We start from the raw sequence: 15,987 nt of genomic DNA, 5'->3' as shown, positions 1-15,987 counted from the left end.
CTACTGAAATATCTTATCTGTTGTCTAACAGATAAGAACTCACCAGACTTTTCTTCAGTAAGAACTTCACAGGCTTTTTTTTTTCTTATAAAAAAGAATGAAAATCTACAGCCACAGATGAAGTCCAGGAGCACTGAAGTGGGGCAAAGCAGTGCTCCTGGAACCAGCTCAGAAGAACCTTGCACTTGGGCTGGGGATTTAGCTCAGTGGCATAAGCACCTGCCTTGTAAGTAGGCGGCCATGAGTTCGATCTCCGGTACCAATAAAATAAAAAAGAAGAAGAATCTTGCACTTGCCCTCTGTGCCTGCCTCTCCTCTGCACCCAGGGGAAGCCTCCTGTCAGGGCCACAGCTAGGCCTGGAGGAGTCAGCCCCATGGTCACTGCAGGGCATTAGCACAATAAAGGGGCTTCTCTGTTCCTGTACCTACCCACTCTTTTGTCAGTAGTAATTACTGCTTGGTGGATGTTTTCTCCTTTTTCTAAGTAAGGTTCTTTGGATGTCACATTTTACAGTGCTGTGAATTTCACAGCTGCTCCCCACTACACCTCTGTCTTGGTAAATTTGAGAGGAGCTGGATATGTGCTGGAGGCTTCTGAGGCTTTGATGGACTCCTCTGAGTTGTTAGCAGATGTGGATCAGAAATTACCTGTGTAGACTGGACCCCACAGGCCAGGAGCAGTGGAAGGGTGAGGCCCCAGAGATTGGAAGTGAAAAGCTGTGGGCAGGTGGCCAAGCAAAGGACAGGTGCAGCTTAAGGAAGATTTAGAGCATAGAGTCTGGAATTCCAGACTGGAGCTTTTGTGCTGGGAAGAGACTGTAGCACAAACCAGGAGAGAAGCTCTTCTGTTTGGTTAGGAATCGTAATGGATATAGGCCTGTGATAGCAAAACTTTCAGAGATTGAAAGCTCAAACAATCCAAAACTTACTTATTGCAAAATGCCAACACTGCAATTAAATCTGAATGCTCAGCTGCTAGGGCAGTGCTGGATGACTTGGCTGGCATCTGAAAGAGTCGACTCTGGGTGTCCATGGCAGCACATGTACCATGGGTTCATCACCACTGATACAGGCCCTGCTAAATAGACGCTAACTAAAGAGACACTTAATCCACTCATGGAAGAAGTATATGATGAAGTGCAGGCACTTCTAAGTCTTTTCAGCATAGTGTCTCCCTTCTGAGAAAAAAAAAAAACCTGTGAGACATTCTCATCACAGGCTCAGGGCCTGCCCTAACACACTGCCTTGAGTTCTGAGGGTATACCTGGCCCACCTGCTGCCCTGACCCTAACTCCTCCAACTCCCAGGCTCAGTCAGAACTTGCAGCATCAGCTCTCCCAGACCGTACATGCTTGGCTTCATAATTTGCACCAGTTTCACAATTTCACAGATATCTTAGTTACTTTTCTTGTCACTAAGCAAAATACCTGGCACCCAAAGTTAAAGGACAAAAGGTTTATTTCAGCTTATAGGTTGTAGAGGTTTCTATCCAAAGCCAGCTGCCTCTAGGTAGAGCGGCATAGCACAGGAGCATCACAAAAGAGAAACAGTTCGTTGCAGGGCAGGTAAAAGGCAACAAGCAGCAAGCAGCCACCTTTTATCCCATCTACACCCAGCCTTTTGACCACCAAAAACTCTTAATTCCAATTAGTGGACTAATCTAGTACCACACACAATGAATCCCAGTGTCATACACCCTAGATTCAGCCAGCTCCTAACAGCTCCACCTACGAGTACATGAGGCTTTGAGGGGATATCTAGACACAAGCCTTAACAGCATTGTCTCTCATCGTACCCCCTCAGGGCCAGCTGAACATCATAAAGAGACTGGACATGGCACTGCAACGCGCCATCCGCTTAGGGGACCCCAAGTCCATCCAAGTGGTATGCACAGCCCAGTGGAACACCTGCCTACCTCTCCTGCAGCACAGCCTGCGGCACCACCTGCGCAAACCACTGACCAACATTGCAGAGATCTTAGAGAAGGTTGACAGGTGGGTACCTGGAGCACACATTTGTGGGCACACTCATCAGTGGGGTGCACAGCACCTGCTGAGCCTGGCTTCATTCACATTCACTATGTTGCCTCCATCAAGAGTCCTTTCCTTTTGATGGGAGCAAATCTCATGATATGAATAGTCAACATTTTTCCTTGTGTCTATCAGTCCATGGATGTGAGTTGGGACTAGCTGGAAAGGGGCTTGAAAATGTATCTTCAAAGCAGTGCTGAACACTCAGTAGGCACATTGCTGTTATGAGAGACCCTCTGCCAAGTGCTACATCTCTGCTCACACCACTGTAGGAGTCCCAGTTACTTTACATCCTTGCCACACTTAGTATTATCCATCCTTTAACTTTTGTTATTCTTGAGTGTTTCACAGTAGATATTTTTTATTGCCGTTATGCCTAGAGGTGAGCTTCTTTCATAGGCTTTTTGACACTCTCCTGTTCCCTAATGTGACACACTTGTCCAAAATATCTATTTCTGTCAGATTTAACTCCAAGATTACGTTGGCTTTACAAGTTGGGAAGTATTTTTCTAAAATCACTTTCCAAAGCAGTTTATGTACCACTTAAATGTTTGGTAGAATTTTTAACAACAAAGCCATCCAGGCCAGCAGCCTTGTTTTGTTGTGTTGTGTTGTGTTGTGTTGTGTTGTGTTGTGTTGTGTTCCATGGGAGAGCTTCAGTCTGAGACAGCCCCTGCCTGGGCTGAATGCTGAGGAGTGACCCCTGTTTCCCAACAAGGGTCTTATGGCTCTTTCCAGTCTTCACCATGCTCATTAATCACCTGGTTCACACTTTCTATGCCTTAGTTCTTTTGTATAATAGTTGTAGCCCTTACTGAGACAGGAAAAGGAGAAAGACCCGCTGTGAGTGTGCATCTGTCTCTCTCTTCCTTTAGTTCTGCTTCACTTTCCAATGTTAGGGCTCTAGAATTTACCTCCTTTGAGTCTCCCATAGTTTGTTACAGATGCTGCCATGCTAACTCTGCATACTCACTATTGTGTGGCACTTTGTTTCTGTCAGTGAATTCTGACCCTGGTTGTTTTCTTAAATTGAAAGTTAGAGTATTTTTTAAGTGCCTGTCTTTTAAACAATAGAAAGCTGAGTTTTGCTTTTTCACCTAATGTAGCAATCTCTGCTCCTTGGTTGGATTGTGTGGCCTTTTAGCAGCTGACGTCTGATTCATCCGACCATCTCCTTCCATGCTCCCCACATGCGTCCCCTTTCCACCCACTGTTGCTCTTTCCCTGCCTCCTCTGGTGCTGGCTTCATAGTCTAGAAATCTACTGTTTCCTCTGTTGGCTTCTGGGGGAAGGTGGTTTCTCCAGGGCCATTGCTTCTCCTTCACTTAGCACAGCCTGTGTAAGGTGACTGAAGTCATTTCTTTGCACTTTCCAATTCACTGTCACCACAGAGGAGCAGATCTTGTGGTCCTCTGAGTTCACTGCACACCCGTTTTTCCATCTGTCCGCAGTTCTTTCACTTGAGTAAAACAGTGGGCTCCGGTATTTCCCCGTATTTGCTAGTCCGAGGTCTTCTTCTTTTTCCCCAGGTCAGGGTCATGCATCTCAGCCTGACAAATGTCTTTCACTTCTGGGAGTGCCACTGCGACTTGCAGACTGCTTAGCTTCACTGATCTGAAAGTGACCCCACTTCACTCCTGTTTTTGGAAACTATTATCACTGGTTACTGGATGCTGGTTGACTGACGCAGTTCCTTCTTTAAATGCTTTGAAAACATTTTCTTCTAGCTCCCATGGTCTCTGAGGAAAAATCGAGGTATTATAACCATGGTTCCCTTGTGCTTTTTTCCTTCTTTCTGTTTTCAAGTTCACATCTCTAACTTTAGTTTTCAGCCTTTTGATTATGACATTCTTAGGAGCTCTTTTCATTTTCATTCTGCCTGGGGTTCTCTGAGATACTTCAATATGTAAAATAAAGCTTTCATCAAATTTGGGAAATTATTAATATATTCTTCAGATGTGTTCCTCTTTCCTTCTAAGACCAGCTGCATGTGCACACAGGAGCACAGGATACTGTTCTACAGCTCCCTGTTCCCTGCTTATTTTTTAAAAGCTTTTGTTCTCAATTCTTCCGATGGGTTAATTTCAACAGATGCACTTTTTTTTTTCACTTCAGTTACTAGATTTAGTGTTTCCATTTTTTTTTTTCACCTTTCATTTCTGCATAGAGATTCTCTATCTGTTCATTCATTAGTACCCCCTTTTCTCTTAGTTTGGGAACCTGTTGCAATATTTATACTCTACTATCTGCTTTAAAGGATTTACCTGACCAGCTTCTGACCCATCTGTGTCTTGACAATGGGTCACAGTCTTCTACTGCCACCCACCTGCTCTGCCACCCCCAGGAGGCTTCTGGCCGTCATCACTGGCTCTTCCCTGAGTTTTCCTCTCCCAGGGGCTACCGTTTTGTATCGCCTGGTATCCATGCCTGGAAACAGATGTCTCCTGTATTTGGTCCAGCTTTATGGATGTTTTTATCTTTCCCTCAAGGGCTTCCCTCTGTGTGCTGCTCCTGGAAGACTTGGTCACCCTCCTAGAGTCCAGCTCTAAAAGAGTCTTACATATGCGGTTCAGTGTGCACACTGCCCATTCTCTGGATGCTGCACTTCTCCCCACATGGAATCCACCGTCACTTTTGCTGGTTTCTTTGTTCTAGGTCCCAGGACATACAAAAACAGATCAGTTGTGGCTGCTATCTGAACCTAAGGACAGTGTCTGAGGATAGTGGTTCCCTGACTAGGAGCATACTGACTTTGACCAGGGCACTTCTGCCTATGGTGCCTTAGGCTCTTGGTTCCTGCAGGAACCCTGTCATCATGGGCTTTCTGTGCTTCTCCACACAGCCTCACATTATTCCTCATTTTTCCTGACCTGTTCTTGGTTTCCTCTAAGATTACACATGTATTAATGTCACTTCTCCATCTTGGTGGAAAGTTTATCCATGGGTCCTATAGAATCTTTACTCTGCAGTCTTTTGAGGTATGCTTTTACTGTGTCTTGGGACAGTAGTTGTGGTGGTCCTCTCCCATGATATTGACAGCAAAGGCTTTGCTCAACACAAGGGCTGCTCCAGGGTGGAGTTGAGGGGCTGTTCGGCTCACTACAGTACTGATACCAGGAGTCCTCCAAGAGAGAGAGGTGCATTTGCATGATGGACAGCATGAGGAGCAATGATTTCTGCATGGTTTTATGAGTACTGCTCCCTCTGGAGCTCAAGTCCTAGAAAGTCTCATTCAGTTTGTCACCTGCCACTCAACCTGAGCGCAGGGCTTAATACCACTCACCAGCTGGGCTCTGAGACCTCTAGTAGTCCAAAGGACTGTCTTCTGGTCTAATGTGTCAGTCCTCAAAGCAAGGCAAGGTATAATCTGAGGGAGACTAGAAAGCCAGGGACACTGAGAGACCAAGGAATTTCCTGCTCCTGCTGGAGGGTGGACACTAGCCCTGTACACTTACTTGACCAGCCAACCAAGCCCTCTAAACATATGTGTCCATCTCTCAGCCTCATGACCCTGCTTCGCTGCCAAGTGCACATGGAAATAGCGTGCATCGAAGAGGATGAGGACCGGCTGGAGCCTGCTATGGAACACCTGAAGAAGGCCATGAGCCTAGACAGCCAGGGTCTCTACCAGGACAAACTCAAGACATCCTTCAACCGGCTGCACCTGTGTACCATGTTGTATCAGTCTCCAGAGCGTGCCGAAGACAAGGCCATCATGGCCATTGAGCAGGTGTAGGCATAACCTATTGTGGAGGTTGGCTGGGAAAGGGACTGGAGAGGACCCTGGGTCTATGCAGATGCAGTGCCAGAACAGGGGTGAGGGGAGGGCATGGCAGGGAGCAAGCTGCTCGGGTCCACCTGATATCAAGGAGGCCAAGGTGGGCTACTGTGCCTCAGGGAAAAACCCCAGTGTTTCTCTGCATACTCAAAAGGACCAGAGAAGAGGCTGCTTTAGACAATGTCTTCGTCAAACTGGTCCTTCCTCCATGCAGGCAAAAAAGGTTCTACCAAAAGACAGTGTCAGGAAGAAGAGAGCCCTCCTGGTGAATGCAGGCCTAGCTCTTGCCCCAGACACCTTCCAGATTGTGCTAGACAGCGAAAACGAGGCCAAAGGTAAGCCCCTCTCTTCAGTGGGAATAGGCACTGCCCGAAGGGCCAGGGTGAGACTCAGTCAGGCCAGAGGCCCAGCGCTTGTGGTTGGAAGACAAGCTGGATAGCAATGCCACAGAGCCAGATGGTGAGCAGATGCTAGCTTGATTCTGAAATGGTTTTCCTCCGCACACTCTGCAAGCTAACTAGTTCCACCTAATCACTGTCAAAAGAGAAACAAGCTGGTGGCAAAAACTATAATCCCAAATACTCAGGAGGCTGAGACCAAGGCGGGAGGCCCAAAAGCTTCAGGTTCACCTGGGCAACTTTGCTAGATCCTGTCTCAAAATGAAATAAAAAGGACCAGGGATGTTACTCAATAGTAGAGCCCTGGGTTCCACCCTCAGCACTGCAAACAAGCAAGTAAGCAACAAACAAGACACCACCAACCTCAGGAGTCCCGGGCTGCTGCACAGGAGCAGGTGGCCAGTTTGCTGTTTATCATCAGCATACAGCAACTAATTCCTCAGTCACCGAAAATAGAAGATAACCAATAGGAAATAGCAAGATGGACTTTTGGCTTATGGGTAGGGAAGCAAGAGACAGAGGAGGGGGTTGAGGGAAGGAGGGCAGGGAAATGGGAGTGGATAGGGTAGGGAGGTAGTGAAGTGTTGTGTACATGTACCAGGTCCCTACAGGGAACAAGATCAACGTGTACTACAAACATATATGTATGTGTGTGTGTGTGTGTATACATATATATATATATATATATATATATATATATATATGGCTTCACATTCTTCATATTTACACTTGTGTATCTATAGAAGAGGCCCAAGAAATGCAGGAATGAGAGGAAGAGGAACGAGTTAAAAAAGAATTAAGAAATTTCCTGCACATGTACCAATTCCCCACAATGAATGTAATCATTAGTACTACAAACAGATTCCAATAACCACTATCTTTTAAAAATTCCTCAGTCGCCTGACCCCTTCAAACACCAATCGACATTTGGATTTTATTCTCAGTTTCCATGGGGAAGAACAGAGGCCGGTTCACTTACCTCTTTGCGAAGGCTCGGCATCACATGCTCAGTGTGGATAAAGCTTCCGGCCACTTACAGCGTCTGGGAAATGAGAATGACAAAGAGAGGTAAGAAAGAACAGAACAAACACTTTTTCAGAGAACAAACAGACAGAAACACAAGAAAGCAGAGTCAGCAAGAGCTGCCAGCCGGAGAGCACTGGCTGGAGCCAAGCCGCAGGCTGCCCAGGTGTGCAGGCTCCAGCGTCTTTCTGCCCCTCCCTACAGGCCTGGTGGAAGGGACCTCACCTGCCCACTGGGGAGAGACCCCAGCCCACAGTGTTTAGCCTGTGGTGAGACTGCCATTGCAATGCATGGTGCCGACTACCAAGGCACATAAACCAGGGCAGATCAGGAGGTCCCCAGCCTAGGGAGATTCATCCCACATCCCATCCAGGGGTACATTTCTCATTGTCACAAGGATGGGAAGGTACGGTACCACCCGCACCTGATGGGGAAAATCAGATTGCTGTGCCTGAGCCCAGGAAACCCCACACTGACTTTTGCGCCCTAACCAGCACTTCCACCCCACTGGCCAGGGCTGGTCCTCTCACCTGATACCCTTGCCTTGAACATTACTATGACACAAGATCATTCTTTGCAGCCTCAAAACCATACAAACATTGGCTTTTCCTCTCTAACGGTCATTTTGGGTATTTTTGATTTCACAACTTAGACTAAACTTGCTCTTCTCCTTTTTGGATCTTGGTGAACAGAATTCAGATTTGGGCAGAACTGGCCAAGGTTGCCCGGAAGCAAGGGGTATGGGACGTGTGCCGGACAGCAAGCCGCTTCTGCCTCCTGTATGACATCAAGGTGAAAAAGGCGACCAAGCTGAAACGAGGTGCACATCTCTTTCAAGCGTGTCCACCTCCACTGTGGAGTGGGGTAAACCTCAGGGTTGCATACATCTCTGAATGCGTTCTCTCCCTGCCAAGTGGTGCTTTGTGGGAACTGTGATACCCAGCCAACTGGGGAATTTGTTACAAGGGTCCAAGAGTGACCCTGAAATAATGGGAAAGTCACCATGACACACTTAAGTTCAGAGGAGCCTTCTAAATGTGTGTAGTTGGCCCCTCACATCTGTAGGCTCCTCGCTCACAGATTCAACCCTGAGGATTAAAAATATTTGAAAACAGCTGTGTCTGTACTGGACATGTACAGACTTGTTTCTTGTTATTATTCCCTAAATAATACAGTGTAACAACTATTCACATGGCACGGACATTGTACTAGGTGTTGTAACTTAAGAGGGTTTAAAGTCAGACTGGGAATATAGCTGGGGGGGCACAGCGCCTGCTTTGCGGGTGTGAGGTTGTGAGTTCGATTACCTGTATAAATAAATAGATAAATAAATAACGTATACAGGGTGATATGTGCAGCTTATATGCAAGCATGTGCCATTTTATATAATAAATTTGGGCACCTGTGGATTTGGGCATTTGCACAGAGCTCTAGAACTAGTTTCCACAGATACTGAGGAGCAACTGTACTTTTATTTAACAGAAAAAGAAAACAGAAAAATCAAGAGCAAACAAATCTTAAAAAAAAAAAAAACCAACAAAAGCAAAACGACAACAACAGCAACACCAAAAAAAAAGATAAACAATAGGTATTTAGGTTTTCAAAATGAGATGATGCGAATTCAACTACGGTTATTATACTGCATATTGTTGTCTTCAAAATAGCTGCCCAGGTTACCAGATACAGGAATAAAATAGAACAGCAAAATGGAACAAAACATGAGATTTCAAAAATAAGACAGGAGGAAACCCCCACAGGTGCCACAATGCACACTGCCATCCTCCAAATAGATGCCCCGACCGCCAGCCCGGGCCTTCAAAGGCAATCAGACAATGCAAGCATCAAGCTATTGCTATCATCTCACCCTGAGCCCTCGGAATTGGCCAGTTGCTCTCTGGTGCACCAGCTGGCTCCAAGGAAGGCAAGCTGTGTCTTCTTGTTGAGTCTCTTCCCAATCTCTAGGGCAGAAAGGAGCAACTGTTGCAACTGACTACAAATAATTGTTCATTATAACCTAATAACAGTTAAGTTACCCCTGGTTATCATTACTGCCACCTGTTACTGAGTTGCTTCGGCCTGACAGTGTGCCACCTTGCTTCAGGGACCATCATTACATTGCAACACCCTGCTCCCCCAACACACACACACCTGGGTATGTCCTGCAGAGCTGGGGAGAGGCTTAGACATCAGGGAGCAGGCCAGGAGTGCTGCTGATTTTGTCTACTAGAAAAGAAGCAGTCTTTACACAGCACTGTTCCTTGCAGGAAAGAAAAAGAAAGGTGCAGAAAGCTCAGCGCATGAGACCTGGAGCCCGCAGATTATGCAGAAACAAACATCACCCTATCTGCTGCGGAAGTTGGCAGAGGTGGGCTTCATCAGTGCTGAGGTGGGTCATGAAGATGCTTTTTTTATCCTCCAAGTCTATGGCAATCACAGCCTGGGGTTGATGTAGCCTATTTATCTGAATCTATTAGAGGTATGGGTCACAAGACTCCATCTCTGCTCTCCAAATAAAACTGTATGTCAAGTGCAGAAATTTTCATGAGTTCTTGGAAAACAATATGAATAGAAATGTATCATGATTTGTGCCAATATGCAATTTTTTTAGAAACAGTTTTTGAACTTCAAGTCCAAAGTTACATAAGTTACAGCAAGTAATTGTTGCATTTTGGGAGTTTTAATTGGAATCAGTTTTATAAGCATAAGAGGGAAGTGTGATCTTGGAAGTGCTTCTATGTCCCAGCCTAGTGCCTTGGCCTAGACTCACAGCTGAAGCTCACATAGGTCTGATTCCCTGAACACAGGGAACCTGAGATGTGGAATCAGGCCTGCTAAAGTCAGTGGATAGAATCAGCTGAATCAAAGCCCACCCTTCAGTCCAGGTCTGAGCTCTTAGCCCAGCACCTTCACTAAGGCCCTTGGTTACTTTGTGATATGTCAGAGCTCTTAGAAGTGGGCACAAGGCTGAGGCCAAAGCACTCTGTAATTACTTCAAAAAGAGTCTAAGGGACATGAGTACAATCAGAACCAGCCCCTGTACTCAGGACCCAATGGCCTGATGGCAGAGCAGGTTTGTAGAGTGAGATAGTTGGCCTTGAGCCTGAGATTTCCTCAGCCCAGGGTCACCAAGACCCATTTGCCCTCAGAGTCCCTCGGCCTGTCCCCAGTGGGCTTCTTAACCTTTAATGCTGAAAAACAGATTCATGAAGCAGTCAAGGAGATTTGAAACTAACTGGGCATTTGATAACATAAAGAGTGTCTGCTCATCTCTAGAGACACGACGATGGGTGTGGGCTCAGTTTTTGAAACAAGTCCTTCTCTTCCCAAGATGTGCACCTTTAGGGTAGAGAGACAGGCCATCAAGGTAGGCAGGGGTGTATGGGGCTCATCATGCAAGTCTTTCTGCCTTATATTTGGAATTTTTCAAAATCAAATCCTGAAGATGTTTGGCTGTGTATTCCCCCAGTGCTAGATCTTGCCATGTCCATGACCTCTCCCATTACGCATTTCCTTACAGGCCACTGTCCACTTGCTGCGCTCAGAAGGTGTGGAACTGAATGACCAGGCCATTCCCCCTGAAGACACAAGCCAGCACCCTGCCGGCTATGTGCCTGAACCCTTAGATGCAAACACAGAGTGGATCACTTACAGGTGAGCAGCAGTTCTAGCTGTGGTGTAAACTCGGGGTTGAAGTCTCCCTCCGCATCCGGGCGGCAGAGGACACACAAAGATGTGGCCTTCTCTGTAAGAGCAATATCCATTCTCACATAAGTCAAAGCATTAAATATAAAGCAAGACTCCAGATGGCTTCACCTAGCTATCAGCAGTGCCCCTAGCAAGGCTGTGAGCGTGACTCGTCTCTAATAGAAGGGAAGAAAGCACGTGACTGTTTTCTGCAGTTGCTTTGGTAAATCATACTTCTGTTCACTTTAGTTAGCTTTTCTCACTTTAGTAAAATTGAGTTTTGGGTGGGGGGGTGCACTAATGGTGGAAAATGGAAGAGCAGCTCTTTGTAGTCCAAATCTTAGAAGAAAGCCGCCGCAGAGCAGCTTGAGCCCTCAACAGTTCCTGCATACAAGCAGCACACATCGACTTGCACAGAACATCTCAAAAGAGCTGCCCCTATGAAATTTCAAGTTCAGAAACAATCATGAAACTAAGGTAGATGTTGTATCAACAATGATGAGCTTTAGCGACTTTTTAATCTAAAATACCTTATAGATAAATACTGTGATCAATGAATGTACTTACTATTTATGTGACAGAAACTGAGCACTATTTAACTGCATTCCAAATTTAATTGGGGAAACAGAAAGACTATTCCCTGTGTAGTACTTACTGAGTACCTGGAGTCCTGCCGAAGAGAGAGGAATAACTCTATGCAGATGTTTCTCTTGGCATTCGAACAGAACTGCTCATCAGTAGCATTATGCGACCTAGTGCCTGCCTCGGGCTGCATCTTGGGTCCATGCCCTGAGCCCACTGTCACAGGGCAGAGGACAAGGATACCTTTCTGATTCTGCTTCCAGGTGGTGGTGCCCACTCACAAGGACCTAGGCTGTTTATGTACAGCTAAATGTGGCTTTGATGTTTTAAAATTTTAAAACAAAGAAAAGTAACACAACAAAACTACATGTAGCTCACAACTCTTAAAATACTGTCTGGCCCTCAGTAGAAAAAGTTTGCCCAGACGGGGCTGGCAGAACAGAGACACTGTGACGCTCAGTGACAGCAAATTACCCATGCAGCCTGTGTGTGATGGGACCAGAATGGTGAGGAGACCAAGGTGTGAGAGTGTCCACAGGGTGGACAGGCAGCCCAGCAGGGCCTTGACCCAGGAATTACTCTTCCAAGGGCCTGTGACAACTAACAGCATGGGAAAAGCAGAAGGGCAGGAGCCAGTGTCCAGCTGGAAGGTGAGGACAGATTGGAACCAGCAGGCAGAGGAAACAGTGCAGGGTGGGTGGGCTGCATCGGAGGCCTGGAGGAGGGTTTAGGAGGGCAGCACTGAGCCGAGCATGGCCACAGTAGACTCCCCTCTAAACTCTTGGACTACAGAGACAATGTGAAACATCCGTGCATGTCTGAGCAGGGACCACAAGGAGGGTACTGTGCAGTGTCTCATTTGGAAAAGCTCTGAGTGGAACTGAATGCTTCGTGATGTACATTTGCAGAACGTGGATAGAAAATCTGTCACATTACGCCATGAATAACTGGTTGCGCTCTGCGGAAATCGGACGGGAGATAGGCGAAGCCTGGATTGTGCAGAACGCTGTGGTCTATGTCTTAAATCACAACCACCATCTCATCACAGCTGGGCGGCAGAGGGAGCTTGTGGACACCCTGCATCAACTCCTGAACATCATGAAGGCCATTGGCTCCCACGGGTAGGTGTGGAGGATGCTGCATCTGTCACATGCAGGGAGGTACAGACTCAGGCCAGGGCCCTAAGGTCCTGGAGCGCAGGGGATGGTGAGGCACCAACCAGGGGTGATGGAGGAGGGCCTGGGCCTGCACTGCAGTGACAAAGCCTCTGCTGCAGCATAGCCATACAGTTGCCACCAATCTCCTGTCTGCCTCAGGCTATTCCCGGTGGGTAGAGGAAGGTCTACCTGAGGCAGGTCACTCTGAGACAGAAGAGTGTTCCTTTCATCCTGGGTTTCTATGTTTTTATCCAGGTGGACATGAATTTGTGAGAGACTAATATTTTCCCAGTTAAAATTAGAAGCTTCAAAACATTAAGTTGATGAAAAAAATTTCATCAAGGATGAAATTTTGGTTTTTTAATTGTTGTTGCTGGTTTGGGTTTTCAGCCTAAATAAAAGGATCTTTTATTCCCAGTACCAAAATAAAATGCTAGAATGAATCAGAATGCAGCAACATATGTGCAGTATGATTTCTAAAGTTATGAGTAAGGAAAATGGAGCCTTAAACCAGTAATTGCCCAGCAATGTTTGCCTCTGCCCAGGCACAAATTCCTGACAGGGCCCATTTGGGCCAAGCATCCCACTAACTGTGCAGGATGCTCCGGTCACAGCCTTGGGCCATCCTGGATGGCCCAAGAGAGACTGGGGGGCCCTCCAAGCTGAACCTGTCTTCGCAGCACAGCCATCCGGTCTCTCATAGGCAAATCCTGCTGCTTGGTATTTGGAGACCATTGCTGACTATTTCATTCTTTGTCAGTGCACTGTTTTCTCCGAAGCCCATTGTACCTTGTAATCAAGGATAAACCATAACCATGGCTTCCAGGATGTCCCAGACACAACTATGGGCAAAGTGGCTTTTTTGCCTTGGCCAGTTCTTCTCAGGATCCTCTGAAAACCTTGCCCTGTAACACATAATGTCCCCCCTGCCCATGGTGTCCCTGAGCAGCAGGGTCTCCAGCTCTTCCCTCACAGGCCTGACCACAGCTGCTTGAGCTAACCCTGAGGACAGCAAGTGTCCTCTTTCCTCCTCCGTTTGAGCAGATGAGTTAGGTGAACAGATTTGGTTGCCCCCAGACTCATGACAGCAGGGATCTGTGTTGATGGTGTGTCCTACCCTGGAGGGGCTCTCAAGGCTTGTGTGTTTGATTCCAGCAACTCGATCATGTTAGCCATGCTCTGCAATGCCTTAGCTCGAGGCTTGATCATTAGCTGGATTCCTACCCAGACATACGAAAAGTCAAGAAGAGTTATTAGACTAAATACGTTTCAAGCTCCACTGGACTCAGGAGCTACCTCTGAGATCAGGACAGCAATAGAGGTATGGCCCCACCAGGCCATGTGGGTTTAGGGTTGGAGTGGGGGGGGGGGGATGGCCTCCCGGATAGCATGTGGGAGGAGGGCCCAGTAGGGGAGGCCACTGGGATAGATAAAGAGAGAACGTGGCAGACCATCGGTCAGGATGTCAAGGCCTTTGGAGACTCCAGACAAGACAGGGAAGATCCCACCCATCAGGTAGTAGAGGTGAGAGCAATTCGGGAAGTGAGACTGGCAGGGACCCAGCAGCTGGAAAAGAGGCGAAGAGTGAACCACGGCAGGTATGGGAATCACACAGGTTGGGTGTGAGTTAGGGGTCCTCATGGCTCAGATATTGCAGCTGCTGCTCCTCCCAGGGCAGAGGAAAATGTGGAAATAGAACTAGGAAGGGACTCGTGTCACCTGGGAACAAATACACAGCAACACAATAAGGTGCCTACATGCCAAGTAGTGGAATTCATCCCATGAAGTTTGTTTCCCAGAAAGTGTGAATTTTGTTGTAGTAATTACCACTGACGGAAAAAAATGATCTTAAATTGATGGCAGATGAAAGTGTTTAATAATCCATCAGCCATTTTTAACCCAGGAATCTTGTAAAATTTGAAGAATAGTCAGTTTCTTCATGGGCCCAACGGGAACTGTCAGAGCCTCAGTAGAGTCCCAGAGTGTGACTCCCCAGAAGTGTCTGTGGGGGGAACAGGAGCAGGCAAGGCCAGTGCCATCCACTTCCAGAGGACATCATGACCCATCAGGAGAAGATGAGAGGCAGACAAGGTGCCTGAAGCGCCACTCAGGCCCTGGGTAAAGCAGCACTCTGGATAGCTGCAGAGCTGGCTGCCTTCATCCAGTGCAGGTGCCTGCAGGCAGCACTAACGACCAGCCTGTGCAGAGATGAGAGCCAGGGTGGAGAAGGCCCTGGGGCCACAGGGCCACAATGAGGACAAGTACCGATTAAAGCTCCTACTGTGGCTGAAAGGGAGAGCGCAAGGAGCATGGCTTATGCCTGCGACAGCCTCAGAAAGGTCAGCACCTAATCTAAACCACATTAGGGTTTAGATCGTCATACCCAGAAGAGACAGAGGACCAATGCAAAGGGCCACAGGGAGTGGGACACTCATCTGGAAAAAGAGGTGAGCAGGGAAAGGAAGGGGCTGGTGTAGCCAAGGGACATGGTGGAAGGGAGAAGTTCCCAGCTGAATCCAGGTGATGAATGGGTGCACCTGAAGTGGAATCTCAGGACAGAACTGCTCAAAACTGTCAGAGTAAAGGAACACTGGAGGATCAAGTGGCCACAGTGACAGTATGGAAACAGACCTCATTGCAGTGGGGAATGGGGACTTGTGTGATAGAGGAAGGATGCCCTGCTCAAACCGTGGAATTGGCATGACCCACGTGTGTTCCTGTGGAATGGGAGAGGGTTGCCTGGGAGTTTATGCAGAAGCATAAGTTGAGGGACACAGCAAGAAAAGACTTCTGCTTTGTGGATTTGTTTCCACCTGTGGTTTTAGGAGGATGAGGATCCATGTTTTTGCTTAGAGGAAAGCGATCCTGGGTTAGGAAATAGTCATTCCTAATGGCAGTGCCTACTGCATTGGCCAAGCTTTGTGTAATAACCCACATACGTTATAGTTCCCTTTAAAAGCGAGGAGACTGAGGCATACAAGTAAGGGAGGAAAGTGTGGGCAGCTGGGCCTTCTGGATCCCAGTCACACACCCTTGTCACAAACTAACACTACACTGAGCTGCTGTTCCCTGTCTTGCTGTGTCATTAGAGGTATTCATGACTGCACCATGGGCTGACAGCCCCATGCTCAAGCCATAAGGATCCAGGGAGCAAAGGATATAAAGCATTCACAGGACTGGGCAGGGTCTGGGGAGCTGCCAGGTTCACACGAACCCTCAGGTAGCTTGTGGACTGGGCCACTTCTGCGGGTTAGACAAGAGCCAGTCCCACATCTTTAAATGACAGGGATGTGGTTCAAGCTTCCTTGCTTAGATTAGGGCTTTCTGAATGAAGA

The 15,987-nt window shown here is 47.3% G+C and overlaps 1 protein-coding gene across 4 annotated transcripts in view; it reads left to right on the top strand.

The window, feature by feature from the left end:
• Cfap46 (cilia and flagella associated protein 46) overlaps nucleotides 1-15,987 on the top strand; it is a 107,023-nt gene that overhangs the window by 20,935 nt on the left and 70,101 nt on the right. For all 4 annotated transcript variants that reach the window (XR_010046289.1, XM_023561447.2, XM_023561446.2 and 1 more), the window contains exons 11-19: nucleotides 1,804-1,994; nucleotides 5,532-5,760; nucleotides 6,023-6,143; nucleotides 7,151-7,274; nucleotides 7,922-8,049; nucleotides 9,494-9,615; nucleotides 10,747-10,880; nucleotides 12,404-12,616; nucleotides 13,808-13,973. Coding sequence is in view for 3 of the 4 variants with exons in the window: in XM_023561447.2 (XP_023417215.2) it covers nucleotides 1,804-1,994; nucleotides 5,532-5,760; nucleotides 6,023-6,143; nucleotides 7,151-7,274; nucleotides 7,922-8,049; nucleotides 9,494-9,615; nucleotides 10,747-10,880; nucleotides 12,404-12,616; nucleotides 13,808-13,973 (1,428 nt within the window). In the remaining variant the exon portion in view is untranslated. The remainder of the gene's footprint in view (nucleotides 1-1,803; nucleotides 1,995-5,531; nucleotides 5,761-6,022; nucleotides 6,144-7,150; nucleotides 7,275-7,921; nucleotides 8,050-9,493; nucleotides 9,616-10,746; nucleotides 10,881-12,403; nucleotides 12,617-13,807; nucleotides 13,974-15,987) is intronic.

This window comes from Cavia porcellus, unplaced genomic scaffold (assembly GCF_034190915.1).
Source record: "Cavia porcellus strain 051 isolate PalLab524CR breed Dunkin Hartley unplaced genomic scaffold, mCavPor4.1 scaffold_2, whole genome shotgun sequence".
Lineage (NCBI taxonomy): Eukaryota > Metazoa > Chordata > Mammalia > Rodentia > Caviidae > Cavia > Cavia porcellus.
The sequence above is the reverse complement of the archived record's forward strand: the minus strand, read 5'-3'. Positions and strand labels throughout refer to the sequence as shown.